This window comes from Bicyclus anynana, chromosome 1 (assembly GCF_947172395.1).
Source record: "Bicyclus anynana chromosome 1, ilBicAnyn1.1, whole genome shotgun sequence".
In the NCBI taxonomy this organism is placed as follows: domain Eukaryota; kingdom Metazoa; phylum Arthropoda; class Insecta; order Lepidoptera; family Nymphalidae; genus Bicyclus; species Bicyclus anynana.
The window spans coordinates 19,378,881-19,403,568 of NC_069083.1; the positions used below are offsets into that span (position 1 = coordinate 19,378,881).

The 24,688-nt window shown below is 36.9% G+C and overlaps 1 protein-coding gene across 1 annotated transcript in view; it reads right to left on the reverse strand.

The window, feature by feature from the left end:
• The window catches only part of LOC128198171 (cell adhesion molecule Dscam2-like), an 87,844-nt gene that overhangs the window by 39,185 nt on the left and 23,971 nt on the right, over positions 1-24,688 (reverse strand). The window contains exon 3 of the mRNA XM_052882094.1: positions 21,425-21,596. Within this exon, the coding sequence (XP_052738054.1) occupies positions 21,425-21,596 (172 nt within the window). The remainder of the gene's footprint in view (positions 1-21,424; positions 21,597-24,688) is intronic.

Sequence of the window (24,688 nt, forward strand, 5' to 3'; positions counted from 1 at the left end):
GCGTTCTTTTTTTATTCGTTACGAGTTATCCCTTGATAACTTCCCTTCAACCTCCACAATTTCCCACCATACCTATCTATGTTAGGAGCACGGGCTGACTAACTTTCAGTGTTCCTAAAGTGAGATAGGTATGACCATCGCAGGCTCTCAGTCTGCTGTATAAGTGAACTATTACAATATTTTAAATTTTAACTTGTTAAAATAATGAATAGGAAACCAGTTGTTACAGTCACTTAAAACGACAATATAATTTTACATTTTTTAACATAAAAACATCAATTTTCTCAAAGTAAGATTAATGTGAAAGAAACTTATAACGAAGCTCGGAGCGGAAGCGGATCTCAAGTAATCGAGTTTCGATAATAGTTAGTGCAAACAATTTCTTGACATTTTTCCTGTTTCTTGTGATGACAAGCGAGGGACACTTATTTATTGTGGATAAAATACTGCAATATCTTCACATTTTGTGATTGTTATGCTTAGTACAAATACATCACAAAGGGAAATGCCCAACGGCCCATACAACGTCGGCCCAGGGAACCCAGGTATACCCCCGAATAAAAGTATTTGGAGATGATAATATTATGTATTGTTTATGTATTATGTTTGACAAAGTTTCTTAAAGAAAAATACATGTTTATATCAGTCTTCTATAGATCAAAATGTTGGCCACTTGTACCAAAGCGGCGAAGTAACATTAATAGTATTTTTTTCTGTTACCAACAAGAAAACAATCAAACATACCAATCATACGTCTTCAAAAATATCGTAAAACTCAGGCTGTACGGTCAATGATCTTAACTTGTCCCCGTTGTGGTCAAATTAAAAACGAATTAGATGTTGGTAAAATGTTGTAGGAAACTGTTTTGATAATGTAATGATTTCATTAATAAAGTAGAATTTTCTTAGGTGTAAAAAATTGTCAGGTGGTTAGGGTAGGCCTGGGCCGGGGATGGGCATTCGCCTTTTCATACTGCAGTTTTGAGTGGTTTAGATTCCATGTTCACTTTCTTGCAAAAACTACTGAAGTTCCTTCATAATTCGTATCACGGATATGGAGCTTAGGCACATTATACGGCTCCGGTGCTGCATGGCGGGCTTAAGGTAATATTTGTTAGTTAAATAATGATCACTATAATGGTCATGTGAAATGATAACGACCGACTAATTGTCTAAGGCACAGGGATGACCAACCAACTTCCAATTCCGGGCTGAGAATTTTTACTTAGAATTTCTATATTTCATCATAGCTCTACAGAGATTTGAATCCGAATTCACAACCACTAATCACTGGACCATCGCGGCAGTTAAAACAATCTGTTAAAATATACTGATTTAGTCAGTCAGGTTAAAGTAATTTTCGCAAAATATATACCAAAATTGTATAACTGACCTGTATCGCCTTTCTGTTTTACCATGTATCCTAGTTACAAGTAAATAGTAACATCTATACTAATAATATAAAGCTGAAGAGTTTGTTTGTTTGTTTGTTTGAATCTCAGAAACTACTGGTCCGATTTGAAAAATTCTTCCAGTTTTAGATAGCCCATTTATCGAGGAAGGCTATAGCTATTTTATCCCCGTATCCCTACGGGAACGGGAACCACGTGGGTAAACCACGCGGGGTCAGGTAGTATTGCATAAATTAAAACATTCCCTGGATGCTCATTAAATATTACGAAAGCGCGGAGCTAAGCCCGCGGAATAAACATCCTTAAGCGATACACCCGTGGCCCGTGACCCCAGCAATTGCTCGACTGGTTTAAATTATGTAAATAGCTCGCGCGGATTACCGCAGCATCCTAATGGTGCACCCGTCAAGTGCAAGTATTTAGTGCTTATAATTGAGCGCTACTCGATCAGTAGGAATATTAAACTGAATTCAAATTCGGAATATTGAATTCATTAATAACCACTTTTTTTGGTGTTCCTAGATTCGCTACGTCAGCTTGTCACGTTGAACTCAAAAACAATAAGTACTAGGCAGCTGTAATTTAGCATTACAATATGTACAATAATGCTTACAAAGTTTTATAATAAACAGGAGAAAAATATTATTTTTAGGGTACCTTCCCTACAAGTATGGTGGTTGGTTAGATGATAGAGGAAAGCATATGACAAAAACGTAAATTTTTAAACATTTGAGTGCATGTAGGCATGTAGTAAAGCGGATTAGTACGGCATACCTACAGTTAATATCTCAAAGGAAGTGTTCCGGCGCTCATATGTGAAGAGATTATTATGTTACGGTGTGGGGGGACGGGGGGGTCTATCTTTGCTGTGACGTGAACCAGTCTGTGGCACTTCGCCGTCATGTTATTGCATTAAAGAGATGTGCAGTGTACGGGAATATTAAAAAAAACATAACATTTTAGAGATAGTTAGTTCAAGGGTTATTGTTGTGTGTTCAAGATAATCCAAAAAAGATACTGCAAAATTATGAGTTTATTTCCGACTCTGTTAAACTCTGATTAATTTATAGACTGAATCTAAAACGGTCAATCTTACTCGTACATACCCAAATGGAACCACCAAAACGAACTATTTTCTTATTATAAATTAACAAATCTATAGCAATATAATATTTGTTAACTATTGTTCTTAGAATGTTTCTATGTTATATACGGAAAATATTAAATTTTGGTATAATAATACTTACCCCACCCGATATTGGGTTGTAATAAGGGATCAAGTTTGTATGAAGAACCTATTCTTATATTAGGAATATGAAATAACAAAAAGTTAGACCATTGGCGGAAAATCGAATAAAAGCTCGTGACTACGTCACCATTTTACAATTCCTCTGCGAGATCGAGATTATTTACATCGTTGTTATTAACATTCCTAAATTATGGCGTTTTTGACTAAATTCAAGACTCATTTACAAATTATATACATGGCTAGGGTATAGAACCTCCAAAACCCATTTTCAAAATTTATCGTTCGTTATTCCAAGAAAATATATTTAATAGGCTGGTTTTTGTGGTCATTATAATCACAGCATAGCGTTTCAGATAACGAAAAAATCATCTTAAAAATACCAAATAAATAAATATATAGGTATGTTCAATTTAAATTTTCATATTTCACCTTCGTTTTGAATGAACGATGATTACATTTACGCAGAGGTTAAGAGCTGCACTCAGCCGTTGCCTATCGACTCGCACTCGATGGCTCCGGCGTTAAATGTTAACGCAATTCGAGTAGTTTCAGCTTACACCTCCACTTCCTAAGTATTGGGTGCTTACTACTTCATATATGCATTTTAATTTAACGCATTTCAATTTTTTGCTGAATCTCTATTTGACGAACAGACCTTTTCGTAGTATTAGTTATTAGTATTCGATAGATCCAAGACTTGGACGCTTGGTAGGGGCCTCATAAGACATGACGACGAACGAATTGCTCGGATTACATGCAGAGGTATAATTTAATCAGAAATGAGGATATTCACTGAAGAATCCATATTACTGTCATAATTAATCGAGTCGCAGAACTGGCAATGGGTGGAGTACATAGGAGTAGCTACAAGACACAAACTTTAACTTTCATAGACTGCTTATCAGTTTCAGCTATGTAAATGACCATGGTGCTGGCTAGCACCAGGTGTGTTTGGGCTGTATGTTAATATGTCAGTCTAGAATAGCATTATTTACGACTCTACTGAATTCTTGCACCCGAATCTCTTGATCAGCCACAAAACAAGAGTAACCACTGAACCAATAAGGCAAATTGATGTGCAAATGTATCGGTTACCGATAAGCTCTACTAAATGAAGTAGAGCATACCTACGTGTGAGTGGAATAGTGCTTATGTACGCAATATCGCTGTAGCACCGCGGAGATATGCTTAAAACTTTGATATTAAATTTTAATAGGATTATACAAGTTTAATACGTGCTGCGATGTATCTTTCCGGATTTTCGGGAAGTTTAAACCGCGCCGGAGCCGTTTTACAAAGGCTTTTTGTCCGCGGCTTAACTGGATTCTATTTTCAATGAGTAACTTCCCATCTTTAGGTTTTGTGCATGAGTTGGTTTATAACTGGTAAATTTGAATCAACTCGGGGCAATTAAGGAATCTGTGATTCGTAAAATAGCTCAGCTTGGTTATTTGTTAATCCAGTCTCCCTGAGCTTATTTGACATTACATTGAAATTCCATTGAGTGATACAAATTAATATTTGAAGTCAAACAAGTTCAAACAAAACAAACATCAAATGGGAATACTCCCAACGACTTCAGTTCATTGGTCTTTCAATAAACATTATCAAATACAACTTATAACTGCGAAACATAACAATAATTAGGCAGCAAGCAAATGCAGTATCTAACACGAGTGAGGCAGACTGTGACACACTACTTGAAACTAAACAAATCCCATTCATACGGAAGCACGAGGGCCCTACACTCCTGTAATTGGTCTGGCATAATGAATACCGTCGCCGGCGCGGGCGGGGCGGGGCGGGGCGGGTATCGGCACAAAACGTGATATTGCGCGACAATGGCCCTCGACATGGACTTTGGACAAGGGAGCTCGGGAAGTATTTGAACGATAGTTGCTTAGGAGGACCAATTTGCTTAATTTCATATTTTTCATGGGAGTCATTCAGGTAAATACGAGTAGTTCGAAATTTAAAACGTCTAATGGTATATTCTCTAGTGAATTAAACTTTGAAGACGAATTAAAAAGAAAAGTAGCAGGATTTGATGTTAAATGAAATAATAATATTTTATTTAATTAAGCTGATAAATTTGTCTGCGTATAAAGTAGGTAATGGAAAGTATTTTAATATACTTATGACTTTTACAAAGAAGTACGAGTATCAGTATCATATAATATGTTAAAATCCATTCGAGCTGTATTATAGATTGATAGCCAAAACCTTCGTGATAGGGTAGTTGACTCATATCAAATAAACAATATTAATTTCACATAGTACATTGAATAAGGGTCCAAGATATATTGATACTAGCTGACGCCGCGCGGTTTCACCCGCGTGGTTCCCGTTCCTGTATGAATACCGGAATAATATATATATATAGCCGATAGCCTTCCTCGATAAATAGGCTATATAACACTGAAAGATTTTTTCAAATCGGAACAGTTCCTGAGAATAGCGCGTTCAATCAAACAAACTCTTCAGCTTTATAAGTTCGTTCGTCATCAACCCATATTCGACGTACTGCTGAGCTCGAGTCTCCTCTCAGAATGAGAGGGGTTAGGCCAATAGTCCACCACGCTGGCCCAATGCGGATTGGCAGACTTCACACACGCAGAGAATTAAGATAATTCTTTGATATGCAGGTTTCCTCACGATGTTTTCCTTCACCGATTGAGACACGTGATATTAAATTTCTTAAAATGCACATAACTGAAAAGTTGGAGGTGCATGCCCAGAACCGGATTCGAACCCACACCTTCCGGAATCGGAGGCAGAGGTCATATCCACTGGGCTATCACGGCTCTAGCTTTATAAGTATAGATTAATTAATAAAAGTTAAGGATTTTTTACAAATTTTATTTTAAAAATCATGTATTTTAAAAATTTTCCACACGTCAAAAATGTTGTCGTCACAATATTACTTGATGTACTAAACGCAAACTGATTGTTAACTATTTTTGTCCAACGCTCCGTTTGGTTAAGAATTTGTTAAGGTGACGTCATGAAACAGTTAAAATGTATAACATCATGGCCGACAGCTTTTTAAATACCATAGGTAATTATGGAGTTTGGATCGAGGTGGTTTTAAGGGGTTTAAAGTCGTGCTAAATAGTGAGACGGATATATGTATATGTACATACGTTTCAAAATCATGCACTACCACTACATTATAATACCACTGCAGTATATTAAAATTAACGCAACCATAGGACGGTTAATTAAGGAATGTCCGTACATTCACACATTACATTGTCAGGGCACGTAAACAATTTATTCTAAGAGCAGTCAATCGTGAAATAGATCGGAATTCAGATTAGAGCGAAGGGTTTGTGAGCCAATTTCGCTGCGGAATCAATTGAGGCTCGCACAATGCAGCGGCCGTCAACCTTCCCGCACAAATGTGGAGCTAACAATGGCTCCGAGGGCCCGCACAAAGAAATACAAAATAGGGTTCGGTGGTAACTGTTACTGCACAACTCGAGGCTAACAAGGGCGCGAGTGGAAGTGATAATTCATTTGAGAATCTAATTTACATAACGTACCAACGTAGTTCTCCACGTTGTCATATGCAAACAAGATAATTTGCATAATAGGCTGTTTCTTTGAGATTGCTTTGTTGTTTACAGATTAGTTGTTCATCAGGTCATAATGTCCGGCTATGATCTACGAGTACAAAATTTTGTAAAATTTGAGATTTTTGTGTCAAATCTCGTCCAATTCGTTTTTTTTTACATCAAGAAGCATTGTTATGTACTACTTTGATGGCCATAGTTGCTGGTGCTATACATACCTCTCTCTCGACAGAATCTTTCTAACGTGACGTAGTGATATTTCTTGTAAAAATAAGCCTACGAATATGACTGCTATGATGATAACTAAATTGCTTGTATCAAAGTTGAAGAACGCTTGTTTCATTACACCTTCGCATGTACATTTCAATATATTTTACTATGAATAAACATTTATTTTTCTGCCCCGAGTCTTCCGCAGTAGCCGCCGTAGTATCTTCGCGCGGTACGTTTTATTCACGTAGCAACATTAAAGCTCTCGTAAAAGCTCATGGTGCTACAGACAGCTGTAGCGTCGTGTGTACTTTACGAGTGAGTGTATGGGTAGGTAACCCATCACCTAAGCACTGAGGTCGTTCATTTTGACCACCCATTGAGTGGTCGTCAACCCGCCATTTCTGAGTTTATTACTTTGAAAAGGTGTTTATTTTGGCGTAAAACTATTTTTTATGGTATAAGCAACACTTTTATTGGAGTGTAAGTATGCTGCTGATTTATTTCACAAATTTTGTAGTTATACTTATTTCAAATTTGTGATATTTACTATTCTACGGCCTTTTAAAATAGCAAATATTTTGTCCCATATACTAGACGTCTGTTGCCCCGTCCACGCAAAATGCGTGTACTTTTTAAAAACTTTTTTGTTCCATTCGAACTTGATAAAAGAAAATAAGAGACTTGTACTCATATTAATATATCTGTGAAAACCACATTGTGTCCACATTTTTTGTGTTACGCTTCTTTACAATTTAATTTGTGGTAATTATATTCAAAGTAAGAGTACAGTCTGTCGGTTTCTATTATCCTTTTAGACACGAAATAGATAGATGACAGTTTAAAACCACAATACCAATATTAAATTTTTTTACTCAACGTATTTGATTTCAGGATCATTGGTACTCTAGGGATAATTACATCTCGCTGGGTCTAGTACATTTCCTTTAACATCACAACTTGTTAACGAAGTTAAAAATCTTGCACAATCCAGCGGCTTGAAGCGCTTTATTATAAACAACCGCAGCGCAGCGGGAAACGTTATGCTCCGAAACTTCTTAATGCACGTCCCGGATTTAATGTAAAAACTCATATTTTGAGACAAACTCACGCTCGCGGCGCAGTTCCATCTAGTTTACTTGTTAGTTGTAGGAGAAGCGAAATAAATTCTTATGAGGATAACACAGGAATTATATTTGAATTTTGTATTAGCTATGACGTCTTATTATACTTTGTTTCTCTGTTGCGTTGCCTTCTAAATTAAAGATGTAATAATATACTGAGGTACGATTTGTAGGTACTTTTAATTGTTTTGGATAATCTCTCATAGAGACTTCGTCTTATACAATTTTCCTATTAAATAAATATAAATCACATTACCGCTGTGCCAACCACTATAAGGAACGAGGTTTAGTGCTATAGTAAACATTAAAATAGGCTGTTAATGGAAATGGGATGGGAAACAATTTCTTTTTACGGTTTCATGTGAACCAATATGTTTAAAATGTATATGGAAAACTTTATGTCAAGAAAAAAGATAATACATTCTGAGTCGGTGACATAAAAGTGAAATACATCCCCGCAAGGACATAAAACACAAGCGGGGGCGGGGGCGGGGGCGGACGCGGGGGAGGACGCGGCGTGAAATATTAAAATTGAAAATGAATGCGACGCTGACACACGGGCCTAATGAGATCATATTTCATAAGCCCAGCAGGAAGGATGCTAACGGAATTTAAAGGTCGGCGCATATCTGGCGAGGCTACTCGTAGCGCGGTTTGTTATTTTGTTGTAGTCATTGTGGACATTGAAATAAAGTCCAAAACCAATTAACACCTAACGTACGTATTTCTGTCGGCAAGCAAGATTTTTAAACCAAGCGTCAGATTTCCTAACACGAGAGACGATTTAGACGCAGTGAGGGACTGACGGCCTAACGTGCCATCCAAGCACAGCGCCTGCAGATGTCACACCAACTTCCCAACTCCTGGCTATTAGTGGTAGCCTCTTAGGAGCTCTCCTAAGAGTTTCTGGGAAAAATTAAGAACTCAATATTTCGTATATAGTACGCGTACGAGCTCAGGACCTTGTGAACATTCTCCCTAAGCGACAACTTCGTCAATGACGCAATCACAGAACATTAACGGAAAAACTGCCTGAAGATTTAACTTAGAGACTTTATAGTAACACATCTCGTATATATTCTGTGGTTGGTTTTCAGTTTTAAACTTTTATGATATTTTATAATGATACTTTATACCCATTAAGCGGGGAACAACATCTATATTAATTTTTCTTAACCAAAGTTAGAAATTAAATGGATTCAAAAACTTGCTGAAATACCAGAGAAATCTGTATGCACACGTGAAACAGAGAAGGCAGCTGCAGTAGCTTTTGTTTTGTGAATATCCTTCGTATCACAGACATCATGGTTTTGTATAGAGTTGCATTACCGAGAACAAAGTAAAGCGAAAGCGTCACAGTTTCCCCAATAACAACATCCTGTATAGGAAATGTTCTAGTAACATGATCGCTTTTGTCGCGTCAAAGAGCTCTTCCCATTATATCGAGACAAAGAACGCAGCTAGGTCGGCTCTCCACTAACGGTGCGAAACTGCTAAGCGATGCGACAGGTCAAATACTTTTTATTTATTTGTCTCTGTAACGATACCTACTAGATTTTTATGAGAATGGTTTAACTGGTTGGTTTAACTTTACGCAGAGGTGCGACACTGTCAACTTCCCATCTTCAGGCTGCTATTTCTTAGAAGAAATTAAACTATAATATAGAGCTTCACCTAGGACTCGAATTGGGGACGTCGTGATCCGCATCTGTACAAGGTAATTAATCACTGGACCAATGCAACTAAGTCATATCGACCATACTAGAACTATAATAGGTGCGGATTTCTCGAGTTTCGGCGACACATATTGTAATTGATTCAGCTGACCTATATTTTGAATACAAGTAGACTATTGTGCAAAACCAGTCAATAAATAAGGTTTTAGCAATATTCAATACATAGCTAATATTACTTGGACAAAATATGTTCATAATTAAGATGCCTTTTATTTATTTGTTTGTTATCAATTTATATCACGTCAAAAATTAAAATGTTCATTTTTGGTTTTCCTTTTTTAGTAATGTTTGAATTTGAATATAAATAATAATAATCAAATATCTAGTAAATTCTAACAAAGAGGTGGCAGGTCTAATTGCGTTCAATTCGATCTATGCATTTTACTATGCATTAAAAATGTATGTTAGTGCTTGTATAAAGCCTCGCACAGCTCTGGTTGAATACCGCCTTTACGTTTAGTCGCGTTGTCTATGGTGATGCGATATTACAATATACAGCGTGCTCCGCAACATGAATGGCCGCGGTGCGACCTAGTTACGCGCACGTGCCGGTGTGGTGCCGGTGTGGTGCCGGTCACATTTGCCCTTTCGATAAAGGGACACGGATACATGCGTCATTTCACACTTTTGACATTTTGACATTTTGACATTTTTACTATTCCGTAGTGAGGTAAGGATTCTTTACAAATCCGTGTATTTTATGTTTCCTTATACTCGATACATCACATTTTTATTTTCGTCTCATTACATAAAACAATATTTTTATTTTAATCTTTCGAACCTCAAACGCTGAATTTTGAATACTGTTATTTTTCACAGATTAAATTTTATGGGTGACTAAATCTTTAAAACTTTAGTCAAATTAAAAATCATGAATCGAGAGTCACAAAGCTAATGCGTAAATCTAGGGTAAAATAAATAAAAATATTTAATTATTAATTAATTATTATTTTTATTTTAAAATAGAGAATGTTGTCTCACACAGATAGTCTACTCACAATGTGGACGGCTGATATAGAGAATATTTTGTTAGGAAATACCAACCATAATATTATCTTCCCTCCGGGACCACATTATAACAGCACATAAGTACGCGAGGGAATTCCGTACTCTTCGCAGACCGTACAATGGGAATGTGGCCGAAAAGCAAAACACAGTTTATAACCCAAAACTATTGCAACGACACAATACTTGTTGTGAGTCTAGTTTGTGTCAGCCTAATTCCGACCCTATACTTCATGTAATTAAGTTTAGATTCGCGCGAGGTGTAGCAGGGACGGAACCCAGTCATAAACAACACTTATTCGGGAGGGTCATAATTTCAGCTGCCAAATATCCGGGAGCCTGTAAGCCGCGGCTACACGCTGCGCAGGTAATGTGGATACGATACTTTGCCTAGTGCTGATAAAGATAAACAGCTCATTTATAAATATAATGACTAGGTAATGCCCTCGACTTCGTACGCGTGAATATAAATCCTGCGGAAACCATTGAAGTTTCCGGGATAAATGCATATATATGCCACTACTCAATATTCCATTTAAAGTTCGGTCAGCCGTTCCGATTAGCCCGGACAAACGGACAAACAGACAATTGACAGGAAAACCTTTAAAAAAGCTTCTTTGTGGTTTGGTATTGTGTAATTATAATTATAAGCACTTGAGAAAACACAGCTAATACACATATTACAAGGTCAAAGATCGAGTTCTAAACTGGGCTAAAATATTGGGTTTTCATCATTTTCATTTTATCAGCTTTTAAAATAGACTGATTATGTTGATGTCACTGAGTGTTTGAAAATTACTTACTTGAAATAAAATAATTTAGCTTGATTTTGATTGACGTAGTAAAGATGTACAAGTTCATAGTGTTTAGAAATCATAACATTTTGAAAGAATCAGAGGCATTACATGGTTGTACGCGATATCGTAGCGCAATGCTGCACGTAAATAGCGAGCAAGAGGACGTATAGGTGTATTGTAGCTAAGTATTTGCGGCCGAATTTTCGACCGGAAAATACATCAAATTATTCAAAATTCGCTGTTGTTTGTTGACTGAATTTCAGTAGAATTTCCGTTCTGTAGATGGTTCAATTTACCGGTTTGAAAATTAGCTTGTTTGGTTTTACATCCTAATTAAAACAACCGAACCATTATTATTTTTTGGCAGTAATAGGGGAAAGTATTACTGCCCTACGGAGTTCTGCAGTCAAGCCGTTTATTATTTGTATTGGTCAGATTTAACTGAATCACTCTGTAACGATTAATTACACTACTTTTTTAAATTTATTTATTCAACACCAGATTATTTATGACTCGTAGGTATATATGTAAAATGCGTTTTTTGCCTTTTTGTCAAAGGTCTGATTTCGAATGGGCACCTATACAATATTTCACTGTTTTTACTATAGTGATTAAAATTAGAAAGACAATCAAGAACTTTGTTAGAATACATATTAAATTTCTAATTAAGGCGGGAATGGGACACCAAAACCTTATTAAGGCTTGATTTACTGCTCGCCTTAGCGGAGGTTTGCGGCTTTCTTTACTGCCTATAAATGAACTTTATTTCATGATTACTTAGTTCGCTTTAATAAATTAAGTCCTAATCTGTGGTGGTCCAGGCGGGTTGCAGCCAGTGCCGGACTAAGGTAACTAGTAACTTGATGCTCTGAACAATCTTACCCTGGACCTGGGTCTACAAAGAATAAGTTAAAACAATGTTAATGCGTAGGTACCAGTGGCGAAGGATGGATTTAGATGCAGGTAAGCTGTCCCAAAGAAAAGGAAATTAATACAGTGTGATACAAACTCCGATTTCTCATATATTTAGATACAGTACGACAATGAATATGCATAGATTTTTAAAGGTAACCCGGAGGGAATCGGCTTCCGTGAATCGCCGCTGGTAGGTACCTTACGTCATTTTATAGCACGCGGATTTTGCTTTAACTTTCGTGTGCCTTTTTTTTGGTTAGGCCCTAGGCAGGATGCCCTAAGAAACTTCTTAAATAGCTTATAGGCTAATCCATAAGTCGTAAGTAGATCTGATATAAATCTTATCTATAAAGCCAAACAGACTTTATTTTATGAATTCTCTTAGAAATAAATAAATAAATAAAATAAATGAAGATTTGTCAACCCATACTGCTACCGCAGGTAAGTACGGTAGCCAATTATGAGGTTCGGCTGTGGTGGCTTTGAAGGATTTGAAGAGTACAGATCCTTATTTTTTTATATTTTCTATGGGATGTCATGAATTGAGGCATCATGTTTTCAGTTGCCACGCCCTTCATGAAAATCTTTCGCTACAGACCTTTAAAGTTTCACATTTACCAGTGTTTTTTGTAGTCGACGCGAAGCTAAGTTGTTTATAACTGAACGCTGACTAACTATGTATTTATAAAGACGAGAAAGTCTGTAATTTATAGCTACTACATTGCAGCCTACGGCAATAGTCCATTAAAACTTGTCTGTTATGTGGATGTAATCCACTTTACGCGCGAATCAGTTCAAAAAGTTTCCCCTCAGCTGACAAATTGACACACGCGTGTGTCATAAAACACTGGAACTCAATTTGACACACAATTTGAAAAGGTCACGAGCGGAGTGAAAGTTAAATGTGTCCTTTGTCAAATTAGCTGCCTTTGTTAGTCTGAGAGCGTGGCACCGTTTAATCATGGCTCAATCTACAACAACCAGCACGTTCCTATGGAACTGTTTTATTCATTTCTTCTTTGTACGATATTTGAATAGAAAATCAAATACATGAAATACTACAAAAAGTCAAAACATAAACTCCGGCAAAGATATTCACCTATTTAAGAATGCTAGGGTTAACAAGACAAATCTAAAGTAAATCCATTCAGCGGTTTGACAGATATAAGGTAACAAAAAATATTACATACATACAAGATACGTGCGATACCATGGCAGTCGAATAAAAAATATAAAATAAATAACTATTAGGTGTGGATTATTTAGTAAGCTGTAGTTCGATTCAATTCCCAATTCTGTGTCAATCGTAAACTCCGTCAAAGCCTCCACGGATTGGCACATGATGTATTGCGTAGTCGCCGCGACAGTCGCGTCAGCTGTCATCCGCCTGCACGGTCCACTTACGATTGTAATATTTCATCGCGATCCACTTAGCGAGGAGTTGGAAAATTTGTCATCGTATTGAGTGATTATTGGCGAGAACTATATTGAAAGAAGCAGGCTCTTTGCAGATGTTTATCATGAACTAACTGATGTTTGCGACTTTGATCGCGTAAGTTTGCTGTAGTATAAAGAAAATTTGGTTTGGGTATTTCATATCTTATGGGCGGACGCGATTTTCCTGCGTAAAATTCTTCGGAGGAATTCTGGGATAAAAAGCTTATTTAAGTTACTCTATAACATCCTCTATATTCCAGTGAAAGTTCCATTAATATTGATTCAGTCTTTTAGAGCTCGGACAAATCGACAGATAAAAATTCTAAGAAGTTTATTTTAACTTACGGCACTTGATAAAACACAGTTATTTTGAAATCAAAGACACATTTCAATTTTATTTTAATGTATCAATGATGATTTATTGATAAATCTCAAAGTACTTATCAGTAACACATAAGAGTCAACCAGGAAGACGCATAAAGGAGTGGAACCGAGATAATTTATGTCGCCACGTATCTACGGGCGGCTGTGGCTCAAAGGCAGCCACACATGAAAGAGCTCCCCCAAACCTGGTTATCTTTAAAATTATACGCTGCCGGAGCGAAGCGCAGACTTCACCGCAGCCGTGATGAAATATGTATTACCTAGTTTGAATAGCGCATTTTGAAATATAATAATAATAATAATAATAATAATTGCCTTTATTCAGATCAAAATAAACTTAGCCTAATAACAATGTTTGAATAAAAACTTAAAATCTATAACTTAATCATACGTAAAATAATAATTAGCTTATTCTAGTATTTGTAATTTATTTAATTTTTGATGATCTGTTTGCCAATCGGCAAAGGCCTCCTCCAACCTTTTCCATTCACACCTGTCGTGAGCCACCCTGTTCCACATCACTCCAGCCACTTCTCTGATGTCGTCATCCCATCTTTTCTGCGGTCTGCCTCTTTTCCTTTTACCATCTCTGGGATACCACCTTGACACTTTCTTGCTCCATTTGTCATGGCCTCGCATCATGTGCCCTGCCCATTTCCATTTTAGTCTTCTAATTTTTAGTGTTACACCTATTATTTTAGTTTTATTTCTGATGAAACTGTTTTTTAATCTGTCTGATTTCTTGACACTCAGCATACTTCTCTCCATAGCGTGTTGGCAAGTTGCGAGTTTTCTTGTCATTTCTTGAGTCAAAGTCCATGATTGGCAGCCGTATATAAGGACGGGTAATATGCAGGTGTTGAACAGTTTGCTCTTAATGTTTATATGTAGGTTTTTGTCTTTCATAACCTCTTTCAGGCTCCAATACCTTCTCCAGCCGTTAATAATTCTTCGTTTTACTTCTTCGCGCATGCATTCTTTTTGTGATATGATTTGACCTAAATAGATATATTCGTCAGAGTAGCTTATTTCTGTGTTTCCTAAAAGTAACGTGTCTTTGCTTCCATTTGTCATCACTTTAGTTTTTTCTGGATTGAGTTTTAACCCTACTTTCTCACTTTCCATCGCAAGGTCTTTTAACATTATTTTTATGTTTTCAGATGTTTTGGCGAATAGCACTATATCATCAGCGAATCTCAAATGCGTCAAGGATGTACCATCGATATTGATCCCAAAACTATCCCAGTTAAGTCGCCTGAAAATTGATTCCAGGACAGCTGAGAATAATTTTGGAGATAAGGGATCTCCTTGTCTAACGCCTTTTTGTACTTTAAATGGTTGACTTTTTTTTTCAAGCTGGATTCTAGCTGTGCTATGGTCGTAAACGTTCTTTATTAAGCGTATATATTTGTGTTCGAGCCCTTGGTCTACTAAAGCTTCCCATATGTTTTTGTGTAGAAGAGAGTCGAATGCTTTACTATAGTCCACAAATGCAATATAGTATGTAAGCTGATATTCATTGTACTTTTCCAAAACTTGACGAACAACATGGATATGATCGATGACAGAGTAGTCTTTTCGAAATCCGGCCTGTTCTATGGGTTGGTGGTAATCTAATGTCTTTTCTATTCGTTTTAAAATTATTTTAGCGAAAATTTTGTAGATGTTGGACATTAGACTGATAGGACGATAGTTTCCGATATCGTGTTTATCTCCCTTTTTATATAACAGGATAATGCTGGATTCTGTCCATTGCTGGGGGATTATTTCGGTATTTACGATATTGTTAAACATAACTGTAAGAACAGGTATTAAGATTTCCTTACTATGTCTTAAGATTTCGTTGCTTATGCCATCGGGACCCGAGCTTTTATCAACACTTTGAGTATTAATAGCTTTCTCGACTTCAGTTTGAAGAATGGTAGGAATGCTAGAGGCATCTGCCAGATCAATTTCATGTTCTATTGCTTTACTCTCATACAATGTTTTGTAATAAGATGTTGCAATTTCCATTATGTCTGATCTACGGTGGTTCCATTTTCCCATGTCATTCTTCATTTTAACGATCCAATCCATTGAATTCTTCAATTCTTTGTATGCTCTTTTTACACCACCTGTTTTGCTGATATACTTTTCTATTATTTCCATTCTGCCTTGTTTCCTATCCTTTCTCATGTTTTCCTTAATTTCTTTACTAATTATAGTTAAATTTAGTCTTCGGTTTTGTGCGTCTTTGTCACTGATTAGATGGTTTCTCTTTTCTAGTAGCTTAATTGTGTTCGTTGTTAGCCATTTTTTTTGTTCCATTTTTGTGCTTGCAATGAGTTGTACCTGGGTTTTTATGGTATTTTCTATCCAGTTGTATTTTTCTTGTGTACATAGGTGCCTCGTGTTAGATTGGAAGTCGGTCAGTTTGTCTTTTAGCGCGATTGAAATTTGTTCTAACTGGTGTTTACCAAGCTTTACCTTTCCTATGTCATGCTTTGGTCTAGGCTTTTTTGGTTGGTTTGCTATCAGTTCAGCTCTAATTAGTTTATGATTCGTATTAAAGTTTAATTTATTGATAACGTCAAAGTTAGTGAAATATTTGTTTCTATTCGTCATAATAAAATCTATTTGATTTCTCGTTTTAGCATCTGGTGAGATCCAGGTCCACATCCTCTTAGTATTTTTAATGAACATAGTGTTTAAGATTGTTAGGTTATTTTCTAGAGCAAAGTTCATAATGTGTTCTCCGTTTCTGCTTCTAGTTTTTTTGCTATATGTGTATGGGCCTAAAATCTTTTTTTCCCCTGGTTGCCTATTCCCAATTTGGCCATTGCAATCTCCCATTACTATAATATTTTTGTGAGCATGTTCTTGAATGGCATTGTTTAGATCGAGATAGAATTTATTTATTGTTTCTATTGTCGATTGCTCCGTTGGCGAATATATTTGTACAATAGACCAAGAGTCTTTATAACCAGGCAATTTTAAATTCAGGATCGCGATGCGTTCTGAGATTCCTACAAATCCTTCCACATATTTTGTTAAATGACTTTTGACAATGAATCCCACGCCATAAAGCCCTGGAGTCTCGCCTATGTGGTAAAATAAATAATCTGGACAAGAAATGATATTTTCGCCCATTCTTCTCACTTCACTCAATCCATTTTGAAATATACATAATAAAATAAATGTATTGACATCGACCTACTTGGAGTTTGGGTTAATCTTGACATCTAAACCGGATAAATTCCTCTTTTTCAAACAATTAAACGTGTAGTAGCTACTTGTAGAGTTTGTAGAGTTTACTTTGCCCTCGGAGGCAAAAACTAATGTCCACACAGTACTAGTTACCTAAAAACATTATGATCTAACAAATGAACTAACTAAGTATAGCTGTGAAGGCAAGGTTGATCATTTATTTTTATGAAAATGACGACGACGAGTAATATTTTCGGAAGTAATAGTAGTAGGAAACAGATTGATTATTTTTTTTATCACATTTTTTATTGTTATTTACATGAAACTTGTATTAGATAAAGGAAAAATATTTAATTTTATTAATATTATTTTTAAACAAAAGCATTTGCGGAAATCCACTATAAAGATATCGGACCTCATTCTTCACCGAATTTCCCCAAGGTATGGTATTTCTAGTAGGCCCCAACAATTTCAGGAAGTTTCCACTTGGATTCTATGCGGCATGCAACGGCCGCTTATCTGAAGTTAGAGTGCAGGAAAATGCAATTGTAAAGGCGCGGCGAATGCTTAAGTAGTAAGTGCGAGGTCCGAGAGGCAACGAAAATTATTTTAAATTATTTTTATTAGCAGCCTAACTGCCGGATGTCCATAACTCTATTTTCCTTAAATTCTGTATTTTTTCTTAAACCATTCTCGCACTGTGTGAGGATGGTTTTAAGAATCTCTTGCAAATGCTGTTTTTTATTTAACTTAACTATTATAATACTATTAAAATATCGAATGAAGGCATCTCATAAGTCAATGATTAAAGTAGACATGTTAGAGATAAATGTGGTCTAACCCGTTCCCACTTAGCTATACGATCGATAAGTTTATAAATAGATGTGGCGATCGATTTCCAAAGTTGTTTAAAGTCTGACAGGTGCCGAAGTTCCATAGCACTCACTTTAATCATATATATATACTCGTTGGAACATGTTACACTTACAACATTTCAATACACTTAACTGAGTACTTGATACTAACTTGAAAGAAGAAACAGAGGTAGTTGAATATAATTTCCGAAAATGATATCCAACGAATTAATTCCAGTCAATCGTAATATATCATTGAATATTTAACGAATTGATGGAAGATTAATAAGGTTGCGGTTTATATATTGGAGACAAGGGAATCGTCACCAAAGTCTATTTAGAAATGTTCATTCTACGAAGAAGGGGAAAGTCCTAAGGCTCTTTGAATGTCCGGAATGTGTAGATCTTCAGAGCAGCTGGGAGCGGGGGAGTTGATTGTGTTAAGCCTTGCGTACTTGTATGTCAGCAAGCGAAGAGATTAGTCGTAGTATGTTGGCACAAATGTGCTAACATACTACGACTAATAGCACAGCGACTAACAGGAAGAAAAAATGTAGCCACAGATGCATCGCACAGACATTTTACTCAATGATGAAGGTTTTAAGAGAGAAAAACTCTTGCGTATACAAATTAATGTATTTCTTACGAAGTAAAATTTGAAAGTCACAAAGAATTAAGGCAAGTAAAAGGTTAGACGAATAAAAGATTCAAGTGAAACAGCAAGTCACGTGAACACTCGACACGACTAGACGGCTGAAGGACGGCTCCGCCGGAATATATTAACGGGCGAGACGTTCATTGAAAATACGCAAAGTTTTCACATTATGACGAAATAACATTACGTTCTTAATAATATCCTAATGTTTTCATTGGCTAGTTTGATCGCCATTCACCGCTATGGACGAAACTCCATCGGCTGAGCAAAACTTCTCACTTTCGTGAAGTAAAAATTTTATGCAGATTGCAATACCAAGTAAATAGGTTGTTTTTTATTAATGTCAAGTGATTGTTCGGCTGCGATTAAGTGAGTATGTGAACATGTTTAATGGATTAGACACTTAGAACAAAAGGTACAGGTCATTTCTACCACTACCCCTGACATCGACGTCATTCCGGAACGTTAAATCTCTTGGCAGCATATCTTTGTCTTTAACATCATCCTATCAAGATTACACTTTGGAAAATTAAGAAAACATAAAAGTAGAAAATTTTATATTATGTCGATGTTTTATGTTATCATCGTGAGTCGAATCTTTTTAAAACCATTATATTTTATGTGGAAAACCAGAGTCACATCACAGTTTGTACAGTACCTAGGTACATAAGAAGAATCAATACAAGATATCCTTCGATACAAGAACCGGTGAAAATAAAAGTGTATAAATTAGTGTTATTTGATCCGAGTATCCACTGCGAGGTTCAACACGCGAGGTTCCGTAGCCGACGCTCCCGGACTGCAATTTAAAATATTTATGGAGGTGCTTCTCTATGATTTTCGCTCAGAACAAAATAAAGAGCAAGACCTGAGACGTGTGTCAGAGTATGTTGTGCAGTTCATCATTTATTATTTACCGCAGCTTCTGTAAAGAACGCGAAGTCTTATGAATGAATCCAATCCCAAATCAAAAGTTTTTTTTTTACATACTGTGGAAAGACGAAATTTTGAGTTGTATTTCTGATCTCGAGATCATCGATTTTAATATTTTTGTATATGTCATAGGTAAATACATCATATTTTTGACCCTCCTACCCGCATTTTTAATCGCAATTTTAGTATATTTATTAAGTAACACTGGCCGTTTCAGCCACTATCGTTTTCACCCAGATCTTTTACCATTTTGGTCACAAACGTCTATTCTAGAAATGATAATAATTTACTTCTAAAAGTTGACCGAAAGCCGTGGGCGGCTTCCGCTATTATCTAATTCTGTAGACACGGACGAATCAATACACGAGAGTATTATACAAGCCTTCGTTTTTCCACCTGATGCCTCCACTTGTGAAAGGAGCTTATAAAATATTAACCGGGATATGTTTGGAAACTTATTTGGAAACAATGGATTTTTTTCCTCGTCTCGTTTTCCCTGAATCGGTTCGGAATAGAAGCGAAAACAAATTTTCGCTGAAACTTCTACACCGTCTACGTAATTCTAAGGCAATTTAATCCAAATTTGTAATTAGTTTAGATTAGGTTACATTATGGAGGTTCTGTTCATTGTTTATGTATAAAATAATGACTGTTATACCTACATTCATACATGCTGACTGATATTATTAATGCGAATATGAGTTTGCTCGTTTGTTCGTTTAACTTTCACGCCTAAATCACAAACCGATTTATGTAAATTAACACACGAATAACTTAATTGCTTTATTTTATCCAGTATTTAATGTTTTTTTCATTATAGCCAGAAACGATAAGTAGGTACGCGAGTAATTCCACGGCCTGACTTACTGGCAACACATTGTGAGAACAATGGGATAATTTCACTTTTAGGAAAATTTAATATTTCACGGTAATTAGTACATAGACTATTGTTAAAATATAAAACGAAATGGGGTTAAGGAATAAAGGCTTACACCGACTTTTTAGCGGACGAAGTCAGTCGCGGGTATCCGCTAGTAAGAATTAATGTAGTAATTATATTGGCACGTTTTGAATCTTTTACTAATTATAAAATATATTTTTCCGAAGAAAAATTATTTATAAGTTAGTTGTCGGTGGATCTCCGAGCATCGTGGTTATGTTCTGATTAAATTTTAATGAAATGTACACATAGTTGGATCAAGGAAATACTACAATTTTTCTACTACAAATATAACTTAACTTATAATTTGAGAATATAAAAGCTAATTCTATCGCTTCCGCAGTAGAGTATGCGAAGTACGAGTATCTTTTGCAGTAAAAAGTTTGGAATGTTTTCCTCAGTAAGATTGTAGTCGATTATTTCTGTCGATTCTGTACGGGGCTGTCAAATACATAGCAGATGATATTATGAGTACTACGATATGATTACGTCCGACCAAAGGTACTATTATATTCGTGATTACATAGAATGAGTGTGGATGAATGGGCTTGTACTGATTGATGATAAGCGTAGTAGAAAAAATGTTTAACGAAAAGTAATTCAAACTGTCGGTTAATGGGATAGCGGGCTCGCGCCGATAGAGTTGCGGAGAGGTGGGCAACATGAGCGGCATGAAATGCGGCAGGATGGCAGCGTGGTCCAAGACGTCTCCGCCTACTTTCCTCGCTATTTATTACCTCACTCGTGCAGTGTGTGGCGGACGAGTAAGTGTATCGACACACCTGCGAACGTTTCAGCACGGAACTTCAGGGATGGATATTGGTCGGTACGACACACTAGACGCGTGAAACTGTCTGTCGGGGCACCATGTTTACAACTGTGCACGTCGAACTGTCGGTCGCGATGCGTCGCGCAATGTGTCTGGTGTGTCAGAGGCAATTGTGTGTTCAATTAAACCAAAGTGTGTCGTCACATTTGCACAGCTGGAACTGCACAAATACGAGTAGCTTACCGAAGGCCCGGCACGTCGTCGAGCTGCGTGCCGTCCGGCAGCTGCCAGGCCAGCTGCGGCGGCGGCGAGCCGTGCGCCGCGCACGACACGCGCGCGCCCGTGCTGTTGGAGAACTGCAGGCGCGCCGGCGGCTCCAGCAGGAACATCGGCCCGTGCTCCTGCGCCGCGCCCCCTGTACAACACCAATCGTCATCATCCGCATGAGCACAAGGACAATCTTACAACTGAGGAGATATGGAGCTCAAACACATCATGCAGGTTCAATGTGGGTTCAAGGGCTTAGAACGTTTAGATTATGTTAGAATTTTAACGAAATAGATGGTAATAAAAATGACCCTGACAGACGGTTTAACGTGGTCTCAGAGGCACAGTAACGCTTATTATCTTCGGGCGGAGAATTTTTACTGAAAATTTCTTTAAAGAAGGAAAAACTCAGTGCTCCTTTGCCTTGACCCTGGACTCGCATCCATGACTACGTGATCCGAAGTCACATAGGCCATGGGCAACGCGTTTACGCTTAATAATAAGGATTGCCAACAGCCTCGTTGGTCCAGTAGTTAGACAGTGATTTCAGTAATCGTTTGAATACTGTAGGTATAAGTTCTGTTAAAGTATATCACCACAAGAACCAATCAGCAAAACATACAAGGTACGGATATTTTTCGAAAATCTTGTTGTGCTCAGAATTATAACTATGATACAACCTCTCACTCGCGCAAGAGAGGTATTCAAAGTAACACAAACTGTTATCATTTAAGTCAGTAACTCCCATATACACATTGCAGGCTGCAATAAGGTTCCACTGAGCTCGTGTCACCGAATTAACGGCAACGAGCTCCGAGAGTGTAGCGCGCCATTTGCATCGCTAACTGCGCGGGAATCACGACGATTTGCACGCCATCGGTGACGTATAACTATGTAGGTATAAGTGTTCATTATTGTTGCAAGATAATAAACGTAGCAGAAGAGATGACTGACACGCAAAAAGTTGCTGCCAAACAATATTATATTTGAACCCCTCATGCTTATAACCTAAGCCTAAATAAATGAGCTTTGACTTTTTTTGCTTTATTGCTGTGTTCTTGTCTAAAGCGAAAAATGCTAGTGCAACAAACATATAATTATAATATTATGTGTGTTTTAACAGGCTTTAGGTTGGTAGACACGACCATCGTACCGACTTGTTCTTAAATGACTTGTGAATATTGATCTGTGGGTTTTCCTAACCAGTAGGTAGGCCTATGATGACATATTTTTATTATTAAGTTATAACATAAATATAGTTTAATACAAAATAGGATTATTTACGCCACTTTTCGATTACCAGAACATGCGTAAAATTAAACTGGTTTAGAAAATCAAGAAAAGAAAATATTTAAATCTTTTATTACAATACTGATTTATCTTGAGACGAGAGACACTCAAAGTCGACCAATAGCTGCGATGGAAGCGAAAATATCGCTCTCTTTCATTGACATGATGGACTTGGTACCTCCGATGACACCATAATCCAAACTACATAGTTTTCTATAGTACTTTCAAACTTGGACCTTATAAAAATCATGGAAGGTCTGGCCCCACATGCTCTTAGTCCATACACATTAATGTCAACAGTCCAAAGCGCAGAGATCTGGTCGCTCGTTGTCGAATTAACGGGCAATCACGCCGTGTGTGTGGGCTCACATTTGCATCTCAAATATCAGCCGAATTGCTTTGATTAACGCTAGCCGCACAGCTAGTCTGGTCGGGTAGCGCCAAACCTGCCAATAATCTTTATAATGGAAAGAAAATTACAAGCGATACTTTATTCGACGCCGAATAAAATCTGATAAAGGCGTATTTTTTTATTTTCTTCAGGCCAAAATAACCTAAAAACGAAGCCCTGAAATAGGCACTGATTATTAAATAAAATTGGTCATAAACCACTTTCCAATGCGGAAAATTGTAATATTATTTGTCTGAAGCTATTACTGCTCCTCCCGCAGAGAGGCATAAAACGGATTTATATTTAACTAGATACTGCATGCCGCTATCCAAGTTTATCTAGAATATAGTATTTGTATATTGCACCTATTAGCTGTGATGTTTTTATAATATTGTTTTTTGTTTACGTTCTTGAATTGGTGGATCGATTTTTTGTAATATCAATGATGCCCATAGACGCGTGGAGATGTATGCCTAGCATGCGACCAACGACATTATCTCATGAAAAGAAATATACAAAATATCAACCAATGGCGGTGGAGTAGTCCTAGTCCCTTTCGTCCCAATCGCAACGAATAATATATCGATATTTTCGGTTGAGCTGCTATTGGTTGACGTAAGTCTATATTATTTATGTTCGTTTAGTCGCATGTTAGGCATACTGAACATCGTAGTAAACGATGAAAAAAGAAAAGTGTAAGATAATTCTCGGGACATTAGTGAAAACTTAAACCTGCTGCCGTATGCATGCGACAAAGGGAAGCTAGACAGAGAAGCGCGTAGCGTAACGCGTTACGTTACAAAGCAGTTTAGCCTCCCATATGAAGTTATATAATAAATAAACTACTTCTAGCTAAATTGAAGTCCGTGGTATAAAAGCATTAATATTGCAGGAATCTCAAAATAGCGGCGGGCGGGCCCCGACCCACATCGCAGCCAATTTGACCAGCGCGCTGTACGCCTCTAGCGCCTACCCAATCTAATGCATAGAATTTTCGAGAGATAGAGAAACGTAGAATGTGTGTAATTTTACTTGTAATTCAAAAACCTATTTGAATTTTAGAAAATTCGAGCTTTATTGTAAGCTGTGACAAATAAGTGTAATGCACGGCTTGGCATCTCATAAAGCAGAATGAATTATATTAAACTTAGACCCACCACGTTGCTCCCTTGTGGCTGATAAAATTTTTGTATAATCTATACTAATTTTATAAAGCTGAAGAGTTTGTTTGTTTGGTTGAACGTGATAATCTCAGGAACTACTGGTCCAATTTGATAAATTCTTTCAGTAATAAATAGCCTATTTATTTATCGAAGAAGGCTATAGGCTATATATTATCTCCGTATTCTTACGGGAACGGGAACCACGCGGTGACACCGAGCTAGGGGGTAAATCACTCAGACAGACATAATCCCCTTTTCTTAAAAGAGTGAGGCCTGGTACTGTAGTAGGCCGTTTAAATAAGCTAAAAAGTATTAAGATTCACATGAGATTAAGGCAAATTGTTGATAATTAAAAACATACTTAAGTAATTTATAGATTTCTCCCTTCTCATGTCA